The sequence below is a fragment of the Xenopus laevis genome, chromosome 9_10L, assembly GCF_017654675.1.
Source record: "Xenopus laevis strain J_2021 chromosome 9_10L, Xenopus_laevis_v10.1, whole genome shotgun sequence".
In the NCBI taxonomy this organism is placed as follows: Eukaryota; Metazoa; Chordata; class Amphibia; order Anura; family Pipidae; genus Xenopus; species Xenopus laevis.
In genome coordinates this window covers 8,842,236-8,867,703 of record NC_054387.1, presented here as the reverse complement: position 1 = coordinate 8,867,703, position 25,468 = coordinate 8,842,236, and the positions used below count along the sequence as shown (strand labels likewise).

The 25,468-nt window shown below is 41.5% G+C and overlaps 1 protein-coding gene across 3 annotated transcripts in view; it reads left to right on the top strand.

The window, feature by feature from the left end:
* Nucleotides 1-25,468, top strand: part of arhgap27.L (Rho GTPase activating protein 27 L homeolog) — a 58,899-nt gene that overhangs the window by 1,106 nt on the left and 32,325 nt on the right. The window contains exon 2 of one of the 3 annotated variants that reach the window (XM_041575964.1): nucleotides 4,566-5,610. In XM_041575964.1, the coding sequence (XP_041431898.1) occupies nucleotides 4,582-5,610 (1,029 nt within the window). In that variant the 5' untranslated portion in view covers nucleotides 4,566-4,581. Of the gene's footprint in view, nucleotides 1-3,925; nucleotides 5,611-25,468 lie in introns of those variants that run through there. The other 2 variants (XM_018234915.2, XM_018234914.2) reach the window with 2 other exon arrangements.

Below are 25,468 nucleotides of genomic sequence, written 5' to 3'. Positions count from 1 at the left end.
GGTGCCTCCCTAATGTCAGTACTGGATGTAAGTAGCTTGTAGTGGCCTTGAATGAATAATCACTCCAAGGGCAGACACACACACACACACGGGAAGATTTAGTGGCCCATCGACTAAGTGCCTCTTCTTCAGACGACTAATCTCCCGAAATAGCAGCGTGTGTCTCTGCCCTAATGGGTAGACTGGGACACTGGTTGCCAAGTGTCACAAACCATAGCAACCATATTGTATTTTAGAAGGCAAAACACAAAGGCAAATAACTCTTCCTTTAATTCTGTAATTAAGAAAGCGGCATTGTTTGGGCATCTTGTAAAAAAAATCAGAAATGCAGGTCGCTCTGCCCTTTAGACAGTTTTCTACATCCGTATAGTTGTCACGTGTGTAGAGTAAACTGCCACATCTCAAATTAGAACCGATGGAAATATATATCCAGCAACATTTGGGTTGAATTGTTATGGGAATATATATATCCCTATGGGACCAGACTGTAAATTATATCCTTATAAACGGCGCGTTCTGACGTCAGAACGCGCCGTTTACAACAGGGGCCCCAGGCCGCCGAATTTTGATGCAGCGCCTCGGGATTCGACGCTGCACGTCCGAAACGGACGCTGGTGCGCCCAAAACGGCCGCCGGCAATCAAAATTTCGACGCCCGACCCCTCCACAAAATGTAGATTATAATGCATAATGTACCCCCTACTAGAAATTTATAAAGATATCAGAAGTCACCTCGGAGTTATGTGACCTGTATCGGTGACTTATAATATCTTTATAAACTACAGTAGGGGGTACATTTTACACACACAGACCTGTTATCCAGAATGCTCAGGACCTGGGGGCTTCCATATAATGGATCTTTCCGTAATTTGGATCTTCGATTTCCGAGGTGGTTAAGTCCGATTTTATCTCAACATTTTCTGCTACAAATTACGATCAAATCCGCTTGGGTTTTTTACGCTTATGTATTATTATTAATTATTATAAAATTTTGATTCAATTACATTATTATTAAATTTTAAATTTAATTTATTTATTTACATTATAACATTTTCCCAAAAATTTGCTTTGCAGGAAAAAATCAGATTTTTATAATTTTTTCAAATTTTTCACCTGAAAACTTTCTTATGCTTTTTTACCCGAAAACTCCAAAAACTTGGGGGTATTGCACGAAACCCAGCGCACATCAAAAAAATCATTGGGACTTCTCCCGTTGACTTATATGCGACCTCAACAGGTCTGAGATGCCCGATTATTTTATTCAGACTTTTCCATCCTCTGGTTGTGCGCTGGGTTTCGTGCAATACCCCAGAGTTTTCGGGCAAAAATCTTTTTGTTTTTCATGAGTTTTGCATTCGGAGTTTAGTAAATAACCCCCTAAAAATTTATTTAAAGGGGAACAAACCCTTTAAAACGGTGATTTATAGACCTGGAATCAGAGCAATAGCCATGCTATTGCATGGAATCCCCATAGAGTTGGAGAGGGCCTAAATAGAAAGATAATCTATAAAATTCATTGGATTTCTATGGTTTCAATTGGGAATAGAATGGGAAATAAGCAAAATAAAATAAAAATATACTTTCCATGAAAAAGATGCCATGCCGAAAGAACCCTTTAAATGGCGACTGACGGATAAAGAGATTGAGTGTGCGGTTTGCTGTGATTTATGACTGAGAACACAGAAGACGTGGCTGTATATTTGTATTTGAATTACAGACTGGACAGTGCGTGGGCAATAAAGGTTTATCTGTGCGGGTCAGACTCATTATTGTTATCAGTATGGCAGCAGCAGAGACTGAGCACTCTTCTACCAGTGACACACCGGAACTCTGCGCTTTCCTGTGCTGGATGTGAGCGCCACATTCTTGGGTTGTCTCTCCTAAACAGAAGGAAAAACAGGAAAAAGTAGGACGGACAGAGAGAAGAAAGAATAACAGTGAGAAGAAGGGTTATTGGGGCACATGTAGAAGTAGCCGTGCTGTCCTATTGTGCACACAAAGTACAGGTATGGGACCTGTTATCCAGAATGCTCGGGACCTGGGGTTTTCTGGATAATAGATCTTTACATAATTTGGATCTTCATACCCTAAGGGCAGAGACACACGTGGAGATTCAGGGAGAATTAGTCGCCCGGCGACTAATCTCCCCGAACTGCCTTCCCGCCGGGTAGAATCGAGAAAACTAATCGCTCCAAGTGCCATCCTGCCGGCGATTTAGATTCTAGCCGGCGGGAAGGCAGTTCAGGGAGATAAGTCACCCGAAGAAGAGGCGATTTGTTGCCGGGCGACTGAATCTCCACATGTTACTCTGCCCTTAGTCTTCTAGAAAATCATAAACATGAAATAAACCCAATAGGCTGGTTTTGCTTCCAAAAATGATTAATTATATCTTAGTTGGGATCAAGTACAAGCAACTGTTTCATTATTACAGATAATAAAGAAATCATTTTAAAAAATATAGAGTCTATGGGAGATGGCCTATCCTAATTCAGGATAACGGATTTCCGGATAATGGATCCCATACCTGTATCTAAATAGGCAGACTCTGAGCCCTTACAGGAGCTTTTATACTGGTCCTTATACTGCACCTCCCAGTACCCTGCCTTCCTACCATTGCCATTTTTCTGTTAAATCATATAGATAACTCTGCAAAAGTCCGACCCGCACATCCCTAATGTGTAGCCTTACAGAGCGTATGTTTTTTTAGATGGGGTCAGTGACCCCCATTTGAAATCTGGAAAGAGTCAGAAGAAGAAGGCAAATAATTCAAACACTATGAAAAAGGAAAAAATGAAGACCAGTTGAATAGCTGCTGAGAATTAGTCATTCTATAACATACTAAAAGTTAACTGAAAGCTGAACCTTCTTTAATATTGGCAAACTGCCTGGCTATATTAATCTGTAGTGGAAATAATACAGAACGTACAGTGCCAAGACATCACCTTATAATTGACACTGATATTGACTCAAATTACCAGCAGCTCAAATATAGCCTTGTGTCATTCCTTGAATCATCACACATTCCAACCTGCAGTGCAATTATCCTGATTTGCATATACTGATGCCATAAGGGTAATTAGTCAACTATGTTTAGCATCTTTCATAATACACAGACTGTGCCCAAAAACTTTTCATGCCAAACTTAAAGGTAATACTCAGACTGGCACAGTTTCATGGTATCTCTCTGTACAGACTATGAGCAAACTTAGGGGGCTGTTCCTGCTGAATTGTGCTTAGTACAGGGAATACCTATGCTGCCATAGTTTTATGGGATCTCTCTGTACAGGCTATGAGCAAACTTAGGGACTGTTCCTGCTGAATTGTGCTTAGTACAGGGAATACCTATGCTGCCATAGTTTTATGGGATCTCTCTGTACAGACTATGAGCAAACTTAGGGGGCTGTTCCTGCTGAATTGTGCTTAGTACAGGGAATACCTATGCTGCCATAGTTTTATGGGATCTCTCTGTACAGGCTATGAGCAAACTTAGGGGCTGTTCCTGCTGAATTGTGCTTAGTACAGGGGAATACCTATGCTGCCATAGTTTTATGGGATCTCTCTGTACAGACTATGAGCAAACTTAGGGGACTGTTCCTGCTGAATTGTGCTTAGTACAGGGGATTCCTATGCTGCCATAGTTGTATGGGATCTCTCTGTACAGACTATGAGCAAACTTAGGGGACTGTTCCTGCTGAATTGTGCTTAGTACAGAGGATTCCTATGCTGCCATAGTTGTATGGGATCTCTCTGTACAGGTTATGGGCAAACACAAGGCCCTAGTAGTGATGTTGGAACCAAGGATGGAAAAATACTAATGTCCATCACCAACTTCCACCTTTCAGCCAACCATTAACAAATTATCGTTATCAGTGATAAAGAACAGTAACATGGTATGAATACATTGAAGGGAATTGTCCATGACACATTTTCCTCTATCTTCTGCCTGGTAGGCTTTCGGGTCCCTCCCTCATTTTATAACCTTCTGACTCATCCATTTCCAGGTTTCTCTTTTATCCCTGGTTCTTCTTCTCCGTGTTTTGAATCAGGAAAGTTGCAGCCCAACTGGAAATATTTGTTTTCACAACACTGACATTATTAGATTCTGCTAAAAGAGAGGATGATCCGTCATTTCCCTTCTACTCTGGAGCGGATAAGCTCTCATTTTGCTTTTCATTTCTAATGCTCTGAATCCTGAGCCTGGGTAGGTAAGGTTAACTTTCCATTGTTATTGCCATGCCGATTATGATCAGATCTTGCATGTCCACCCTGTGGTGGTTGAACTGTTGTAGAAGACAGATGGAGTAAATATTCCTCTTGTCTAATACACATGTTCCCTTGGCTTCCCCCTCCTGATGAATTCAGACTATGTGAGATATGTATGCAGGTTTCTTCATGCCAAGAAAGACAGCTCCTCAGCTCTGGATGTTGACATGCTGAGATCAGATTATTATCCGAAACTCAATGGAGACCTGTTTCCCCCGATTCGGTGTCAGTAAGTGGATATTGAATCTACATGGATAGACCTAATAAGTGCGTCATTGTAACATTTTCTTTGTTCTTTGCCAGAGCCTTGAAGGTCGGGATGCAGTCGGCTGGATCTAAAGAACAGGAGCTGGTGCTGGTGGAACACGCCTTTGAGTATTCGTCTAAGGATGGGAGGATTATCTCTATAAAACCCAACGAGAGGTACATTCTTCTGAAGAGGACTAATGAGCATTGGTGGCACGTGTGCCTTGATAAGAATGCAACACCGTTTTATATACCGGCCAAATATGTCAAAGCATTGCCCTTGACTGCGACCCGATTCAATGGTTTTCAGCCCTACAAGGATTCATTAGAGGACGTGCAGGTAGCTGTGCCGAGTAATGAGTACAGTTACAAATTCTTACCACCAAACCCGCAGGTGAGTGCCAACTTCCCCCTGCCGTCTTCTGATATCCAGCCGACCATTACTGGTAATGCAACAACTTCAAGAGATGTGGAGAGTGCCAGCAAAGCCCAGTCACCAAAGGTGCCATGCATCAATACAAGCAACACCCTACCCAAAGTCTGCATGCCAAAGCTTGCTGCTACCAATACCCTGCCATCTGCCATGGTGCCTAGGGTCACCTCCAACAATGTCCAACCAAAAGTGGTTGTACCACAGATCCATGTAAATGATGTATTAACCAAAGTCCCGCAAATCCATTCAAGTTATACTCTTCCACCAACCAATGCCCAGCATGTTAGTGCCCCACAGCCAAGATCCTCAACCCAATCTCTGCCTTCAGACCTCCCTTTGGTATGTGGAGCCTCAGGATTAGACTCAATTCACACATATCCAAAGGAACAACCTGAGGACATCTGCACGCATGCTCCAATGAGAACCTTCCACAATTCCAAGAAGGTTGTTGACCCCACCAAGCGTATCAGCTTCTTATGCCTCACCGATGTCCAACCCAATATTTTAACCACACCTCCTTCAGGGAATCTAAATCCAGAGCCATTTACACCTCCTCACCAACAGCAACTACACATAATCAATAACTCTTCTGGATTGTGTGGTCCACACCAGGTGGTTACAGAACCCAGTGTCACAACTGGGTCAAATAGAGACTCGCCTTCTGCCCAGGTAAAGTAAAATTTTCCTAAATAAAACGACTTCTTAAACTTTTTAATATTGCTGATATTTAATAATTACTAATATTTAAAAGTTGTCTCTCTGGGTAGTTTTGGCCTATATCAGACCCTAGATCATCTGACTTGGTGTGGTCCATCAAGGCCAAACAATAGGAGACCAGAACAGCGATTATATTGGTATTCTGTTGGTTTCTGATGTTGATCAACATATTCCACTAACCATAAAGCAATGGTGGTGATAAGAAAGGTTTACTTTATACAGTGTCATGTAATGTAACCATGAAACGTTCGGTGATGGTGGTGCTCATTAGGCATGATCACTACCATGAGATGCAGGGGGCAAAGTACAAAAACCAAGTATGCAAACCACCATGTTTTCTGAAAATTGCATTCCTGGGTCAAGTCATGACTTAGAGTATCTAAGCAAAATGTGCCACCAGATCCCTGTACTTCCAGTTTGGTAAGTGGGTCAGGATTCCATTGCACCTGAATGTGCGGTGCCTTTTGCACAACACAGGGCTCATTTAACTGCTGCTGGGACTTGCAGTTTAGCAGTATGAGTACATGTGGGTAGTTCCTATATCAGAAAATGCCCTCTGTGCATGTATGTTGCTATACGTCTGCCCCAGTTTAAGGTCATTGCATCAGGTCTTATTACATCCAGACCAGTTTTCCAAGTGTAAAGGAATGTGTTGCATCATAATAAAAAGGTTCTAATTACCCAACTCATAAATTATTCATGGAACCTGCAGACTCTGAGTATTTGATATGTGATCCCGAATTATTTCCTATTCAACTATCTACTGGTGTCCCAGAAGGTTTTAAGAAATGTTTGTTCCTGCACCTTTAAAGGGAAAGTAGGCCTCCAGCAAGTTTAAGGAATAAAAACAAATAATAGGGTATCAGACCTAGTGGTTGTTGCTAGATACAGGAGCCTAGAGGACTCAGTGTGGGCCAGATTAATGTGCAGTTTTAATAGAAATATACAGATGACTGGGGAATGGTAGATGTGCTCTCAATCTCAATGAAACACCCCCGCCCAGGTGTGGAAACTTGACCAATTATTTAGGCTGAGAGAAAGCAATTAAGGCAGAACTTGCTGCTAAGTGTTCTTTATTGCCTCCTAAATAATTGCTCAGTTTTAATATATCTTTTTGTAACTGGCTATAGGGATATAATACCCAAAGGGATTTATTGAGGGGCAAGTAAGGAATACTCTGGACAGGATCGTTAGTGGCACAGAGGTGGTTGAGGTCTCTATACGAGGACATTGTGAGTGGGTTATCCATACAGTTGGTTGAGGCCTCTATATGAGGACATTGTTAGTGGGTTATCCATACAGTTGATTGAGGTCTCTATTTGAGGACATTGTGAGTGGTTATCCATACTGTTGGTTGAGGCCTCTATACGAGGACATTGTTAGTGGGTTATCCATACAGTTGATTGAGGTCTCTATTTGAGGACATTGTGAGTGGTTATCCATACTGTTGGTTGAGGCCTCTATACGAGGACATTGTTAGTGGGTTATCCATACAGCTGGTTGAGGTCTCTATTTGAGGACATTGTGAGTGGGTTATCCATACAGTTGATTGAGGCCTCTATACAAGGACATTGTGAGTGGGTTATCCATACAGTTGGTTGAGGTCTCTATTTGAGGACATTGTGAGTGGGTTATCCATACAGTTGATTGAGGCCTCTATACAAGGACATTGTGAGTGGGTTATCCATACAGTTGATTGAGGCCTCTATACAAGGACATTGTGAGTGGGTTATCCATACAGTTGGTTGAGGCCTGTGTATGAGGACATTGTGAGTGGGTTATCTATACAGTTGGTTGAGGCCTCTATATAAGGTCTTTGTGAGTGGGTTATTTATACAGTTGATGGAGGTCTCTATATGAGAACATGGTGAGTGGGTTATTTATACAGTTGATGGAGGTCTCTATATGAGAACATGGTGAGTGGGTTATTTATACAGTTGATGGAGGTCTCTATATGAGAACATGGTGAGTGGGTTAGCCATACAGTTGGTTGAGGCCTCTATATAAGGTCTTTGTGAGTGGGTTATCCATACAGTTGATGGAGGCCTCTATATGAGGACATTGTGAGTGGGTTCTCCATACAGTTGGTTGAGGCCTCTATATAAGGTCTTTGCGAGTGGATTATTAATACAGTTGGGTGAGGCCTGTGTATGAGGACATTGTGAGTGGGTTCTTCATACAGTTGGTTGAGGCCTCTATATAAGGTCTTTGTGAGTGGATTATCAATACAGTTGGGTGAGGCCTGTGTATGAGGACATTGTGAGTGGATTATCCATACAGTTGGTTGAGGTCCCTACATGAGGTCATTATCCCTACAAGCCGGGTAGTTAGTTGGATTGGCCCGCAGCTCCCTTACTAGCGGCTGTTCATGTTTCCTTCCTCTCAAGGCCTTATTGTCTCATCCCCACCAGCTGCCGGCCGGCCTCTGTCATCTTCCTGATGGTGGGGGGGGGAGAGAAAGGTGAGGGGCAGTTCCTGCCATTCTCTCAACAAACACAGGATACAGAGACAGGAGAAATGTCCACGTTGGGAAACTTATGATTGTTCGTTGGTATTCAGACATTTTCTGTGGAAGATCCTGTATTCTACCAAATCCAGCAAATTATGGATTCAGACAAGAGGACTTTTCAACGCTTTGGAGGCCTTGTAGTGGTTTTGTTCATGATGGTAGTACCACCTTGTTGCCCCATTGTAACTAATGAATCCCAGAAACTTTATATGAGGGAGAGCAAAGCCTGCGACCTGAGCTACATTGCCAGGCTCCGAGCATAGGAGAGGTCACACCCAGGGATGAGTAAAGACAAAAAGAATCTAAAGAATTCTTGGTTCCAGGAGAATATTGGCACTGACAGTTATTATAGGCAATTTACTATTGTTACAAATGACAGCGTCCCAGATACACTCCGAAACTGGGCATTTAAAACCAAACAGATCAAAGATCAAGCAAAGAGAGCAGGGGGCTAATGAGTAGGCCAGATTCTTATTGGGGGACCCTCTTGCATTAAAGGGGTTGTTCAACTTTAAATTAACATTCAGTATGATGTAGAGCGGGATATTCTGAGACAATATGCATTTGGTTTTAATTTTTTATTATTTGCGGTTTTTGAGTTATTTTGCTTTGTATTCAGCAGCTCTCCAATTTTCAACTACAGCCATCTGGTTGCTAGGGTCCAAATTCCCCTAGCAACCATGCATTGATTTGAATAAGAGACTGGAATATGAATAGGAGAGGCCTGAATAGAAAGAGGAGTCATAAAAATTAGCAATAGCCATAAATGTGTAGCCTTACAGAGCAATTGTTTTTAGATGGGGTCAGTGACCCCCATTTGAAAGCGGGAAAGAGTCTGAAGAAGGCAAAAGATTCAAAAACTATTAAAAAAAAAAAGTGGGCTGATTGCTGTAGAGAACTTTAAAGGGGACATAAACCTCAGCACTTGATACTAGATACTTGATACATAGGGAAAAAGCATTATGGGAGCTGTAGTCCAGCTACTATAGATATGGATTCTTAAAGGGACATTGCGCCATATATTTTTTCCAAATCTCTGGATCTGAATGGTGAGCCTGAAAGATGCAGCCAACACTGCAAAGTAAATAGTTGCACAGATTCTGTTCTTCCCTTTGTAAATGAGTCTGAATCCTGACTAAAGAGACTTTATATAGGAAATCCTGCAGTGCACTGATAAGCACCAGACTGGTTTGTATATGTAGCTCTGATCAGCATGCATCCTGGCTCTGTGAATGTGTTATCTAAATAACAGATCATTTAATAATAATAATAATAAATAAGGGAAATTGTCACGCAAAACACTAGAATTACCATTAGGTGGCGCTCTTTAACTATCACTTCCCAGTCTCTTGTTGTATTGGATTTTAACTCACCAAATAATAAGGAAGTCCCTATGATACTGGTAAACAATACACAGGTTCCATTTATAAACATACACAGGGCCATTTAGATTTGCAATGGAGACTGGGGTAAAAACTAAAAACTTTCTGGGGCCCAATTAATTATATGGTAGTGCTCTCCAACCATGACTTTCAGATCTTATTGAACTACATTTCCCATCACTGCCGTAGCCTTCACTTCTCACTGGGTGCTGAATAGATTAGAGATATATATACAGGTATTGGACCTGTTATCCAGAATGCTTGTTACCTGGCGTTTTCTGGATAAGGGATCTTTCAGTAATTTGGATATTCATACCTTAATGGAACAGTAACATCAAAAACTTTTTTTTTTTTTTTTTAAAAATTCGTCCAAATGACCCTAGCAACCATGCACTGAATTGAATAAGAGACTGGAATATGAATAGGAGGGGCCTGAATAGAAAGACGAATAATAAAAAGTAGCAATAACAATAAATGTGTAGCCTTACAGAGCATTTGTTTTTTTAGATGGGGTCAGGGACCCCCTTTTCAATGCTGGAGAGAGTCAGAAGAACTAAAAAAAAAAAAAGCATAATGAAGACCAATTGAAAGGTTTCGTAGAAGGGGTCACTCTATAACATACTAAAAGTTCACTTAAAGGTAAATCACCCCTTTAAAGTCCATCTTTTTTTAACCCTTCCTGCTCCAGAATCTCTTCAGTCTTGCCATGCTAAGCAGTGAACAAGTGACATGTAATAGACCAGAAAGAGACCCTGAGCCTTCTCCTCCTCCTTGGTTGCTATAATGTAAATTATATCCTTATAAACGGTGAGTTCTGATGTCATCACGTATAAACGGTGAGTTCTGATGTCATTTCTGTCACATGACTCACTGAAACTTGTGTATGATAATAAAGTTACCCCCAGTTGTAAAATATGAGGATATTAGAAGTAACCTCGGAGTTCCATGACCTGTATAAAAACACTCGGCCGTCGGCCTTGTACTTTTATATGGTCATGAAACTCCTTGGTAATTTATAATATCCTTATAATTTACAAGAGGGGGTACTTTATCACTATATATATATATATATATATATATATATATATATATATATATATATATATATATATATATATATATATATATATATACATATATATATATATATATACATATATATATATATATATACATATATATATATATACATATATATATATATATATATATATATATATATATATATATATATATATATAAATATATATATAAAAGCCATGAATATCTTGTAAATGATGTCCTTATAAATGGTGAATAGTGATGTCATCAGTTATAAACGGTGAGTAGTGATGTCATCAGTTATAAACAGTGAGTAGTGATGTCATTTTTGTCACATGACTCACTAAAACATGTGTATTATAATAAATAAACTACCCCCTGTTGCAAAATATGAGGATATTAGAAGTCACCTCGGAGTTCCATGACCTGTATATTTTCGGGGACGGATGAATGAGCTTGGTACTGATGTATTTGTCGCTGCAGTCGGCCCCTGTCACCCAGGTGTGAATCATTCCTGAGCCACGTTCAGGTGTGAGAAGGGTTTGGCTTTGTTTGCAGTAGAATTAAATCGCTGAACTTTAATTCTGCAGAAGGTATAGGAGGTTCCAGCCCTGCATCAGCATGTGAGGAATGTTCCAGAACAACAGAGCTGTCACTTACGGGTCCACTGGTTCTGTACAATTCTACTGTAGCCTACCGCCATGTTTCAGAAGCTGAGGGAGCATGGGATAAAGTCCAACTATCTTGCACGGCCCATAAAACAATTCATAAAACAGTATGGCAGCTCCCTCGCACGTTACTACAAGTATTCGAGTAGAGTTCTGTATTAGAACTTAGAACTTTGCTTCTATTTGGAAATAATGTAATAAATCTTTGTATTTCCTCTATCTATTTATAACTCGCTCACAGATAAGCCGTTTATAAGCCTGATATCACCGGAGCTGCCCTGTGTCTTCTTACACTCGCTCACACACTTACCAACCTTGTTTCTTTAACAGGGAACAATGAGAGGTTCTTTTTTTTTTTTCTGGGGAACTATCATATTTGTCAACTGATAAAAGTCACTCAAAAATGTCCTGCTGAATTGTATTGGTACTGGGAATACTGGAATAGTTTTATGGGATCTCTCTCTGTATATTGACTATGAGCAAACTTAGGGACTGTTCCTGCTGAATTGTGCTTAGTACAGGGAATACCTATGCTGCCATAGTTTTATGGGATCTCTCTGTACAGACTATGAGCAAACTTAGGGGCTGTTCCTGCTGAATTGTGCTTAGTACAGGGGAATACCTATGCTGCCATAGTTTTATGGGATCTCTCTGTACAGACTATGAGCAAACTTAGGGGCTGTTCCTGCTGAATTGTGCTTAGTACAGGGGAATACCTATGCTGCCATAGTTTTATGGGATCTCTCTGTACAGACTATGAGCAAATTTAGGGGCTGTTCCTGCTGAATTGTGCTTAGTACAGGGGAATACCTATGCTGCCATAGTTTTATGGGATCTCTCTTTACAGACTATGAGCAAAGTTAGGGGCTGTTCCTGCTGAATTGTGCTTAGTACAGAGGAATACCTATGCTGCCATAGTTTTATGGGATCTCTCTTTACAGACTATGAGCAAATTTAGGGGCTGTTCCTGCTGAATTGTGCTTAGTACAGGGGAATACCTATGCTGCCATAGTTTTATGGGATCTCTCTGTACAGACTATGAGCAAACTTAGGGGACTGTTCCTGCTGAATTGTGCTTAGTACAGAGGAATACCTATGCTGCCATAGTTTTATGGGATCTCTCTGTACAGACTATGAGCAAACTTAGAGGCTGTTCCTGCTGAATTGTGCTTAGTACAGGGGAATAACTATGCTGTCATAGTTTTATGGGATCTCTCTGTACAGACTATGAGAATACTTAAGGGACTGTTCCTGCTGAATTGTGCTTAGTACAGAGGAATACCTATGCTGCCATAGTTTTATGGGATCTCTCTGTACAGACTATGAGCAAACTTAGGGGCTGTTCCTGCTGAATTGTGCTTAGTACAGGGGAATACCTATGCTGCCATAGTTTTATGGGATCTCTCTGTACAGACTATGAGCAAACTTAGGGGCTGTTCCTGCTGAATTGTGCTTAGTACAGGGAATACCTATACTGCCATAGTTTTATGGGATCTCTCTGTACAAGTAGTAGGCATAAGTAATTGTGGTGCTCACTTTGCTACTTGCATAATAGGATGTGGCAGAGAATTGGCTTCCATTGCTTTATTACTAATATTATTATTGCTCTTGTTAATTATTGACAGACTGACACTAGTCAGCAGGGCTGTAAATCAAGACAGGCAGCTAAACGGACAGGAATATGAGTCTATGGCCGGGGGTAAGGCAGGTTACACAAGAGCAGAGTGTGCCTTGTTGCAATTTTGGTCAGACGGGCAGTTTTGGGGTGTGATCAGAGACACCCAGTGCTGCATTCCATCTAATTAATCAGGAATTATCAGAACAAGACAATGATACAAGGAACATATACACCACGTTATTCGTTGTACAGCTCCCCGTCATGGGGCAATGCAATAAATATCAGTGTGCATCAGGTCTTGTAACCCCTAGCAACCAATCAGGACTTTCCTTACCATGTCGGTCAGGATAATAAGGTTTTCATCATTAGAAGAAATATGTTTAATGTATGTGGCGCCGATTACACAGACCAATAACAGAGACTGGGTGTATCCTGGGGGCCTTAAAGAGCTGGGGAGAGTCCAGGTTCTTCCATAGCAACCGGCTCAGCTCATTGTTACCCGCAATCATGCTGCATGCTGGGAGAAAATGGTATTGATCTCCCAGGATGGAGGCTATGGCTATTAGATTGTAAGCTCTAATGATCAGGGCCCTCTTTATCTCCTGTATCAATTGTAAAAAGCAGGGATGTTCTGCACTAGCAGGATATAATCAAGGCAAACAGCATTATGGTAGTTGTAGTCTAGTAACCATAGAGACGGACTCTTAAAGCATACATACATCTGCATTAAAGGGATGGTTCACCTTTAAATTAATTTTCAAAGCAGCGTCTCAGTTGGTCTTTGTTTTTAATCTTTTTTATAGTTTTTTTAAATTATTTCCCTTCTTCTTCCGACTCTTTCCATTTTTCAAATTGCGGTCACTGACCCCATCTAAAAAACAAATGCTCTTTAAGGCCGCAAATTTATAGTTATGGCGACTTTTTATGAGTAGGGATGCACCGAATCCACTATTTTGGATGTGGCCGAACCCACGAATCATTCTTAAGTGATTTGGCCGAATACCGAACTAAATCCGAACCCTAATCTGCATATGCAAATCAGTGGGGGGGAAGGAAAAGAGAGGCGCTCACGCAGTGCGCGGAAAGGTCACATGATTTTAAGGATTTGGTTTTGCCAGGCACAAGGAATTGGACAAATCTGAATCCTGGCGAATTCCGATCCGAATCCTGGCGAATTCCGATCCGAATCCTGGATCCAGTCCATCCCTATTTATTACTCATCTTTCTATTCAGTCCTCTCCTATTCATATTCCAGTCTCTTATCAAATCAGTGCATGGTTGCTAGGGCAATTAGGACCCTAGCAACCAGATGGCTGAAATTGCAAACTGGAGAGCTGCTGAATAAAAACCTAAATAACTCAAACACCAGAAATAATAAAAAAATGAAAACTGATTGCAGATGATCTCAGAATATCCCTCTCTACATCCTACTAAAAGTTCATTTAAAGGTGAACAACCCCTTTAAGGATAAAATGCTCGCTATGGAGAGCTATAGCTTTAGTGAAGTTGAATCCCCCCTTTAGGGCAGAGACACGTGGTCAGATTCGGGGAGATTAGTCGCCCGGCGACAAATCTCCTCTTCTTCGGGGCGACTAATCTCCCCGAACTGCATCCCACCGGCTAGAATGTAAATCGCAGCCGGGATGGCTTCGTTTTGCAAAGTCGCCCGAAGTTTCCTCATGAGGCAACTATGGGCGATTTGGGAAGTTAGGGGAAGGCAGTTTGGGGAGATTAGTAGCCCAGGCGAAGAGGAGATTTGTCGCGGGGTGGCTAATCTCCCGAATCTGACCTTTTGTCCTAACAAAACTGCAATCTATAAAACGGAGTTAAAGGAAAGATCATTTTAATTAAAAAAATAGAGGGAAAAAAGTTAAAAAGGAGAGGAAAAAGCAAATTGAGCTCTGGTAAAGCTCTTTTATCATTTGAAGAACACACACACACACACACACACACACAAATACATAGACACACAAATACATAGACACAATGCTTTCATTATCCATCCTAGTGACAATGCTGCTTCCTGCAACAGGAATAACATTTGAGACAATGTATCTTTCACTATCAATGTTTTTCCTTGAAAAATGACAACTGCCCTTCCCCTGTCCAAATTGTGCTTGGGAGTCTGTCCAGCCGTGAAAGTGTTAAAGGCACAAAAGAATGAATCTGGCCACTCCTTATGCAAATAGAGTCCCTTTTGTCACCTGACCCAGGATGTGTTTGCCTGTGTGTGTGTGTGTGCACATGTGTGTGTGTGTGTGTGTGTGCAAGTGTGCAAAAGAAAATGCACCTTCACTTCTCCGAAGCTCTGACGTTCAGCTGAAACGCAGGGGTTCCCGGGAATTCTCAGGACCTTAATACTTGGGTAGGTAACATTTCCGAATTGTTCTTTGATTTATTGTGTGTTGTGCTCAGGGAGCACCTGGGTTATCAGTGCAGGTAACAGCACAAGCTGAAAAAGCTGCGGATCTGGTTGGGCTTGTTTGTTGCTTTGTCAGGTCCCCTGTGCCAGAACACAAACAGGTAACTCTCCCCTACAGAGGTGCATGAGATCTCCAGGACTGGATATGTACCTGTATATACTGCTATATACTGATATATATTGATATATACTGATATATATTGATATATACTGACATATATTGATATATACTGATATATATTGATATATACTGATATATACTGACATATATTGATATATACTGATATATACTGACATATACTGACATATGCTGACATATACTGATATATACTAACATATACTGATATGCTGACATATATTGATATATACTGATATATACTGACGTATATTGATAAATACTGATATATACTGACATATATTGATATATACTGATATATACTGACATATATTGATATATACTGATATATACTGACATATATTGATATATACTGACATATATTGATATATACTGATATATACTGATATATACTGACATATACTGATATGCTGACATATATTGATATATACTGACATATATTGATATATACTGACATATACTGATATATACTGACATATACTGATATGTTGACATATAGTGACATACAGTATACTAATATATACTGACATACAGTATACCAATATAAACTGATATATACTGACATATACTGACATATACTGACATACTTATATTTACAGTACTGGTATACACTGATATATACTGATATATACTGATATACACTAATTTACACTGCTATATACTGATATGTACTGATATATAGTGATATATACTGATAAACATAGGAAGTTGCCCACCTGCCTTGTGTCTAAAAGAAAGTCAAGGCTAATTCCCTTGGGGTGTTATGGGCAGTGGGGGAATGGGGAAGGGTCTTTGATTTATTTGTTAGAACGAGGTTTCCGTTAAGAACTGCTGTTGCCCCAGAATTTGTTGAACACTACCCCATGGATTCCATGATCCAAGTTCACCAGAGTGTGTCGCTTGTCGTGGTTGGGAGCTGAACGGAATACTCTCCAGTGAGGGCAGTTACAGGGACTGTGATTGTGAAGGGGAATGTACAGGTTGGGTTTGGATTTCAAGCCAGAAGGTGCCTGGGAAGTGGTATTACTTAGGGGAGGATTGTTGGACCTCCAAAAGCCAGGATAGACATCTCTTCTTCAACAGCCAGGATAGACTTATCTTCTTCAACAGCCAGGATAGACCTCTCTTCTCCGACAGCCAGAATAGACCTCTCTTCTTCAACATCCAGGATAGACCTCTCTTCTTCAACAGCCAGGATAGCCCTCTCTTCTTCAACAGCCAGGATAGACCTCTCTGCTCCAACAGCCAGGATAGACCTCTCTGCTCCAACAGCCAGGATAGACCTCTCTGCTCCAAAAGCCAGGATAGACCTCTCTGCTCCAACAGCCAGGATAGACCTCTCTTCTTCAACAGCCAGGATAGATCTCTCTGCTTCAACAGCCAGGATAGATCTCTCTGCTCCAACAGCCAGGATAGACCTCTCTGCTCCAACAGCCAGGATAGACCTCTCTGCTCCAACAGCCAGGATAGATCTCTCTGCTCCAACAGCCAGGATAGACCTCTCTTCTTCAACAGCCAGGATAGATCTCTCTGCTTCAACAGCCAGGATAGATCTCTCTGCTCCAACAGCCAGGATAGATCTCTCTGCTCCAACAGCCAGGATAGACCTCTCTGCTCCAACAGCCAGGATAGACCTCTCTGCTCCAACAGCCAGGATAGATCTCTCTGCTCCAACAGCCAGGATAGACCTCTCTTCTTCAACAGCCAGGATAGACCTCTCTTCTTCAACAGCCAGGAAAGACCTCTCTTCTTCAACAGCCAGGATAGACCTCTCTTCTTCAACAGACAGGAGAGACCTCTCTTTTCCAACCGACAGAATAGACCTCTCTTCTCCAACAGCCAGAATAGATCTCTCTTCTTCAACAGACAGGACATAACTTTCTTCTCCACTAACCAGAACAGACCTCTCTGCTCCAACATCCAGGATAGTCCTCTCTGCTCCAACTTGCCAGCTTCCAGCTGTTACCGAATTGAACTCCTGAAAAGTACTTGTAGTTAAACATCATCTGGGCATTCGAGGCTGATATACAACTTCTTAGAGTCAAAGGAGAATCACCAAAACAGGTTTGTTTGATTTGTGAACTTCCCAAACATGTTTGTGTACATCACCTGTATTGCATTTAAAGCATCTCTGACAGGGACGTCACAATAGAGAAACAGACCCAGCGGCTACTTGATGGGGAGCCAGAGGCAAGAGTGTAGGATCATGGTCAGTACACTGTTTCAATAGGTCTATCATTCAGATTTAGTTTAGATTCAGATCTAAACTAAAATCAGCAAATGAAAGTGGTAAGGACACAGATTTCTGATTTATTAATCAATGTATGGGGTTGTAGAGAATACAGGAATTTTTTATTATGGTGGGTGAGGTGCAAAGCACCGTGTTTTATGGGCACAATGGGCCAGTCCACCTGGGAGTTATTCTTGCTTGTTTGCTTGAATTAGCTGAAATAAAAAAATGAGGTGATCCTTATATTATGAGCCCCCCAATTGTGACGTCATCATTAAGCGCTTAAGTGCCACGCAAGTGATGAAAATGCTTACATGCTGATTTCTTTCTTGCTGTGATTGTACTGCTGCTTCATGGTGTGACAAGGTAGAAATGCTTCACAGGGGAGGGTTGTTAGTAATACCCGGGGGAGTAATGCTCTGGCAATGGCATGACACTTCATGTTGCATCTCTCCCCCAGGCAATAAATACCAGCTATAGTAAAAGCCTTAGAGGCCACCTGAACTTTTACTTCTCAGAAATCCTGTAGTGCAGCCTTTAGTGGCTTAGTTAGATTGTAATTAAACTGCCTGCCTGGAATGTAGAAAGAGCTTTATTCTCCAGGGGATTTAATCTAATCTACTGTTTAACTAAGAGACTCCAAAATCTGCAGAGGCACAGTATATGTGCTGACTCTTTCATGGGGAGAATGAAAATTGAAATTAGTGCTAGATTATAACAGTACAGTATGAGGGTATAGCTTATTGTGTGCCCAGAACATTCCTTCTCTGTATATTTGTATTTATACATATGGGAAGGAGGTGCCATATTGTTTCCCTTAGACAGTACAGTATGAGGGTATAGCTTATTGTGTGCCCACAACATTCCTTCTCTGTATATTTGTATTTATACATATGGGAAGGAGGTGCCATATTGTTTCCCTTAGACAGTACAGTATGAGGGTATAGCTTATTGTGTGCCCAGAACATTCCTTCTCTGTATATTTGTATTTATACATATGGGAAGGAGGTGCCATATTGTTTCCCTTAGACAGTACAGTATGAGGGTATAGCTTATTGTGTGCCCAGAACATTCCTTCTCTGTATATTTGTATTTATACATATGGGAAGGAGGTGCCATATTGTTTCCCTTAGACAGTACAGTATGAGGGTATAGCTTATTGTGTGCCCACAACATTCCTTCTCTGTATATTTGTATTTATACATATGGGAAGGAGGTGCCATATTGTTTCCCTTAGACAGTACAGTATGAGGGTATAGCTTATTGTGTGCCCACAACATTCCTTCTCTGTATATTTGTATTTATACATATGGGAAGGAGGTGCCATATTGTTTCCCTTAGACAGTACAGTATGAGGGTATAGCTTATTGTGTGCCCAGAACATTCCTTCTCTGTATATTTGTATTTATACATATGGGAGGAGGTGACATATTGTTTCCCTTAGACAGTACAGTATGAGGGTATAGCTTATTGTGTGCCCAGAATATTCCATATTTGCTGAGCAAGCAATAAGGCAGGTTTACTAGACATTTTTCTCCAGGCATATAAGTTCCTTTAAAAAAAAAAAAGAAAAACAACCTTAACTTTAATGACCATTCTTTGGTTGCTACGATAATTAGCCCCATAGCAACTCTATAGCCGTTTCAGTTGCTAGCCTGAGAGCTGGGGAAGGCAAGTAAACATTTCAAAAGTATGCAGACCAATTGCAAATTGTCACAGAAGCCGGTTTGCCCACACTTTACTTTTTATTATTTAAATAATAGTATTCTTGGTGAATGAATAGCAACTGCCAGTTAATCTGTGTAATGGAACATGGCTGAGCTTAGTTTTACCCTAATGGTCAGTGTGCCTGACCCTAAAGCTCCCAGCCAAAATTAGGGACATAGGGGGCAGGGCTAAGTATCAGTGGGAGGAGCTACAGAGGGCAATGCTGTTGTGATATATAGAAGATATAGGCATTTTAGCTTTCAGTGGATTTGAGAGGGGCTGCAATGTTTGTTATTATCCATATGTTGCACATCGAGTATTTTAAAGGCACTATGATCTTGTTTGCTTTGTGCATCTGTTTCTTACTGGTGTAATAGCAGTGCTTCCCTTCTGTTTTCTATGAGACGGCACAGCAGGAGGGTATACAGAGCTCACTGTGCATGCACCACATTCCCTTATTGCGTATTTGTATTTTTTGCATAAGGGCAGGAGCCGCCTTATTGTTTCTCTTGAAAGGAGAGCATGACGGTATTGGCTGTTGTGTGCGCCGAATATTGCCGTACGGTTTCCCTGACATAATAACCACAACCTGAGTCTACAATGTCGTGCAGAACATTCCTTCTCTATAGGTTTCTATTGCTACACACGGGGTGGGAGTTGCCACATTGTTTCCTTGGCAAAGCTTATTGCGTGTACAGCGCATTCCTATTCACATTTCTACATACAAGTCAATGATTCAATTGAGTCTAGAGATAAAGACCTATATAGACACCCCCAATAAAGAGGCGATTCCCCTTTAAGTTCACTTTTTGTATGTTATAGAATGGCTCATTCTAAGCAACTTTCCAATTGGCCTTCATTTTATAGTTTTTGAATGATTGTCCTTTCCAGCTTTCAAATGGGGATCACTGACCCCATCTATAAAACAAATGCTTTGTAAGACTACAGAAGTATTGTTATTGTTACTTTTTATCACTCCTCTTTCTATTCAGGCCTCTCCTATTCATATTCACGTCTCTTATTCAAATCAATGCATGGTTGCTAGAGGAATTTGGATCCTAGCAACCAGATTGCTGAACTTGCAAAAACAGTTTTTTGGGTGGAGTTCCCCTTTAAGCAGAAAGGAAATCGTGCAAGCACCAGGAAGCAAGCAGTAAAAAAACGAAGCTTTATAAGAGATGTAAATCTCTCTTTTTAACAACACAGATGTGATTTACTATTAAATGAACATTAACGGAATAGTGCTGCTTTATATTTGAATTCTGTCCTTGAAGAAGGCAAAATAACGAGAAAATAAAAAAGCTTTGAGTGGAATAGGAATATGAAATGAAACATGAGCAGTTTAGGCTTTTAGTGGAAAGTTTAATCTTTAACTCCATTAAAGCAATGTCGATGTGTAACAAGGGTGAATGGGTAGCTGAGCACAAGAAACATAAAATATGTGCTTTTGTCTTGACACGAGCTGCCATATTGCTTAAACCTGGCTTCCAAGTGGCTTCAGTGAGGGTCCCTATTATTATTATTATTATTATTATTATTATTAATATTATTTGTTTTTTATACTTATTTAGCTTTTTATTCAGCGGCTCTCCAGTTTGCAATTTCAGCAATCTGGTTGCTGGGGTCCAAATGACCCTAGCAACCATGCATTGATTTGAATAAAAGACTGGAGTATGAATAGGAGAGGCCTGAATTGAAAGACCAATAATAAAAAAGTTGCGATAACAATACATGTGTAGTCTTAAAGAGCATCTGATTTTTTAGATGGGGTCAGTGACCCCCATTTAAAAGCTGGAAGAAGGCAAGTAATTCAAAAACTATGCTATAAAAAAGAAGTGGAGGCCAATTTAAACGTTGCTTAAAATTAGCCATTTTTTAACATATTAAACCGACCCTTTAAATCACCAGGTTGGAGGTACAATGGGATTTGTGTGTCCCCTGTTAGTGCATCTGTAGCTACATTTACTCTGGGGAGCTAAGGGGTGCAGTAAATAGTGAATAAAGTACCCCCTCTTGTAAAATATAAGGATATTATAAGGTACCTTCTTATAGGTAACTTCTAATATCCTCGTATTTTACAACTGGGGGTACTTTATTTATTATAATACACAAATTTCAGTGAGTCATGTGACAGAAATGACATCAGAACTCACCGTTTATAACTGATGACACCAGAACTCACCATTTATAACTGATGACATCAGAACTCACCATTTATAAGGATATCATTTACAAGATATTCATGGCTTTCACCATTTATAAGGATATCATTTACAAGATATTCATGGCTTTTGTGTATTATTACAGTATACATCACTTAAGTCATGTGACTCTAAGGGCAATTCCTAGTATTTTGCTGACCCCACATTATGCAGTTCATTGGCTGGGGCAGCGCCGATCCGCGCCTTTAAGCCGCCTGAGGCGGCCTTCCGTTGCCGCCCCGACCCCTCCTCATGGCGCTCACATTTTCTGCGTAGGAGGGGGTCGGGGCGCTGCATGACGCTAGTGCAGAGAGCGCAATTGCGCTCTCTGCACTAGAAGAGCCGAATTTCCGGCTTGAAAACCGGAAATTCGGCTCTTAGTTACCAGGAGCGGCATTTTTGCCGCCCCTGGTAACCAGGGGGCGCTGCCGCCTGAGGCGAGTGGCTCAACTCGCCTCATTGGTGGAGCGCCCCTGGGCTGGGGTAGGCACTGGGAATTAGTTCCTGGTCCTAAATGTTTGGAGGATGGGGGGTCCAAAATGAGTTTACTGTAGGGCCCAGTAACCTCTAGTTGTGACATTAGTTATCTGTCCTATCAGCAGTCAGCAAAGTGTAACGCTTGTCAACAGACAGAAGTCAGCAACTTGCTCTGTGTTTCAAACAGCAACAAAGTCTGAAAACTCAAACATGTGATAATGCCTCAATCCTTGCCAAAGATAAAGGGGGGTTTGGAGTCAGTGATACCTGGACCGGGAGGAAAGGAGATGTTTTTAACTGTAGTTACAGGTGAAGTTGAGGTTCATACTTACATTGTTGCAGATGGAAGTCATCAAAATACTGTTGCAGTTGCAATAGCTCTTCCTGCAGGAGTTCACTGTCTGGTTGGGCTGTACCCAGCAGTAGTTTATTCTTTATTGGCTAGAATTATGCCAGGTAGAATACTTCTTGGAGGTGAGATTTGGTCAGCCATATCAAACACCAGAACTATTGTAGAAACAGTTGCAGGAGCAGGTCAGGTTATGCCAGTTCATAAATGGGCTGGGTATTTCCTCCTAGGAGGAAGTGGGAGAATGTGTGTGAAGAAAATCGCTTGGGTTGGGATAAGGACCCAGTAGATGCTCAAGGGAATGGGTTGAGAAAGGACACAGTAGATGCTCAAGGGAATGGGTTGAGAAAGGACCCAGTAGATGTTCAAGGGAATGGGTTGAAAAGGACCCAGTAGATGCTCAAGGGAATGGGTTGGAAATGGATCCAGTAGATGCTCAAGGGAATTGGTTGAAAAGGACCCAGTAGATGCTCAAGGGAATGGGTTGGAAATGGATCCAGTAGATGCTCAACGGAATGGGTTGAAAAATGACCCAGTAGATGCTCAAGGAAATGGGTTAGAATAGGACCCAGTAGATGTTCAAGGGAATGGGTTGGAATAGGACCCAGTAGATGCTCATGGGAATGGGTTGGAATAGGACCCAGTAGATGCTCAAGGGAATGGGTTGGAATAGGACCCAGTAGATGCTCAAGTGAATGGGTTGGTATAGGACCCAGCAGATTCTCAAGGTAATGGGTTGGTATAGGACCCAGCATATTCTCAAGGTAATGGGTTGGAATAGGACCCAGTAGATGCTCAAAGGAAAGGGTTGGAATAGGACCGAGTAGATACTCAAAGGAATGGGTTGGAATAGGACCCAGTAGATGCTTAAGGGAATGGGTTAGAATAGGACCCAGTAGATGCTCAAGGGAATGGGTTGGAATAGGACCCAGTAGATGCTCAAGTGAATGGGTTGGTATAGGACCCAACATATTCTCAAGGTAATGGGTTGGAATAGGACCCAGTAGATGCTCAAAGGAAAGGGTTGGAATAGGACCGAGTAGATACTCAAAGGAATGGGTTGGAATAGGACCCAGTAGATGCTTAAGGGAATGGGTTAGAATAGGACCCAGTAGATGCTCAAGGGAATGGGTTGGAATAGGACCCAGTAGATGCTCAAGTGAATGGGTTGGTATAGGACCCAGCAGATTCTCAAGGTAATGGGTTGGTATAGGACCCAGTAGATTCTCAAGGTAATGGGTTGGAATAGGACCCAGTAGATGCTCAAGGGAATGGTTTGGAATAGGACCCAGTAGATGCTCAAAGGAAAGGGTTGGAATAGGACTGAGTAGATACTCAAAGGAATGGGTTGGAATAGGACCCAGTAGATGCTTAAGGGAATGGGTTAGAATAGGACCCAGTAGATGCTCAAGGGAATGGGTTAGAATAGGACCCAGTAGATGCTCAAGTGAATGGGTTGGTATAGGACCCAGCATATTCTCAAGGTAATGGGTTGGAATAGGACCCAGTAGATGCTCAAAGGAAAGGGTTGGAATAGGACCGAGTAGATACTCAAAGGAATGGGTTGGAATAGGACCCAGTAGATGCTTAAGGGAATGGGTTAGAATAGGACCCAGTAGATGCTCAAGGGAATGGGTTGGAATAGGACCCAGTAGATGCTCAAGTGAATGGGTTGGTATAGGATCCAGCAGATTCTCAAGGTAATGGGTTGGTATAGGACCCAGCAGATTCTCAAGGTAATGGGTTGGAATAGGACCCAGTAGATGCTCAAGGGAATGGTTTGGAATAGGACCCAGTAGATGCTCAAAGGAATGGGTTGGAATAGGACCCAGTAGATGCTCAAGAGAATGGGTTGGAATAGGACCCAGTAGATGCTCAAGGGAATGGGTTGGAATTGGTCCCAGTAGATGCTCAAGGGAATGGGTTGGAATAGGACCCAGTAGATGCTCAAGGGAATGGGTTGGAATAGGACCCAGTAGATGCTCAAAGGAATGGGTTGGAATAGGACCCAGTAGATGCTCAAAGGAATGGGTTGGAATAGGACCCAGTACATGCTTAAGCTGGGAAGGGACCTGTGAATATGCTAAAATGTGTGAAGATGGATTTACTGTATATAAAGGGGGCTAAGTAGTACAAGATGGAGAAGGCTAGTGAAGTGAAACCGAATAAGAACTGATAGACGTGTCAGTGACCTGATGGAAAATTACCAGATGGACTGGATCTGTCTGATGTCTATTTAAAGGTCAGACAGAATGTGTATCCTCCGTATGTCTTGTGTGTGGTCATTTTCACACTTCCCTCTACCTTAAGCCTGTGTGTGTGCACGTGCACTAACGTTGTCTCACAAGCAAACTGCACATGCACTGCACCCGGGGCTCACAGCAGGAGGGCTGTGCTGGAGGAAACTACAAGGTAAGCTGGGGCTGTTTTGTCTGAAGTGGCACAGGACTGCCCAACATTAGAAGTGTGCAAGTTGAACTTCCCCTTTAAGTGTAGCACACTGTATTGTTATGTGCTCTTTATTAGTGGAACAAGCAGCTCAAACCACCAGACAGGGTCACCATTGGGGTGGGGGACACCCAGAACTGCTGTGAGGGGCTGGACATTTTTCAAAAAAACATTCATTTTAAAAAACAGTTTTAACAGAACCCAAGAGAAGTAAAGAAGAATGACACATGGGCCCTGGATAACATTGCAAAAAGTGTGCTGGTCACAGGGACCCCAAACATATATAATGTAGAACAGTTCTTGTTCTGTTCCTGGCTGTACTACCTCTGTGTTTTTTAGCCTACATAAAATCACTCCGCATTTAACCTTTTGCCTTTATATGGTCATAGAACCCCACAGTGACTTATAATATCATTTACAGTAGGGGGTACATTATCCCTTATAATACACGAGTGATACTCAGAGTTCCCTGTATAACTCAGCCTGCAGCCTTGTGCCTTTATATGGTCACAGAACAACCCCTCAGTGACTTCTAATATCCTTATCATTTACAATAGGGGGTACATTATCCCTTATAATACATGAGTGATACTCAGAGTTCCCTGTATAACTCAGCCTGCAG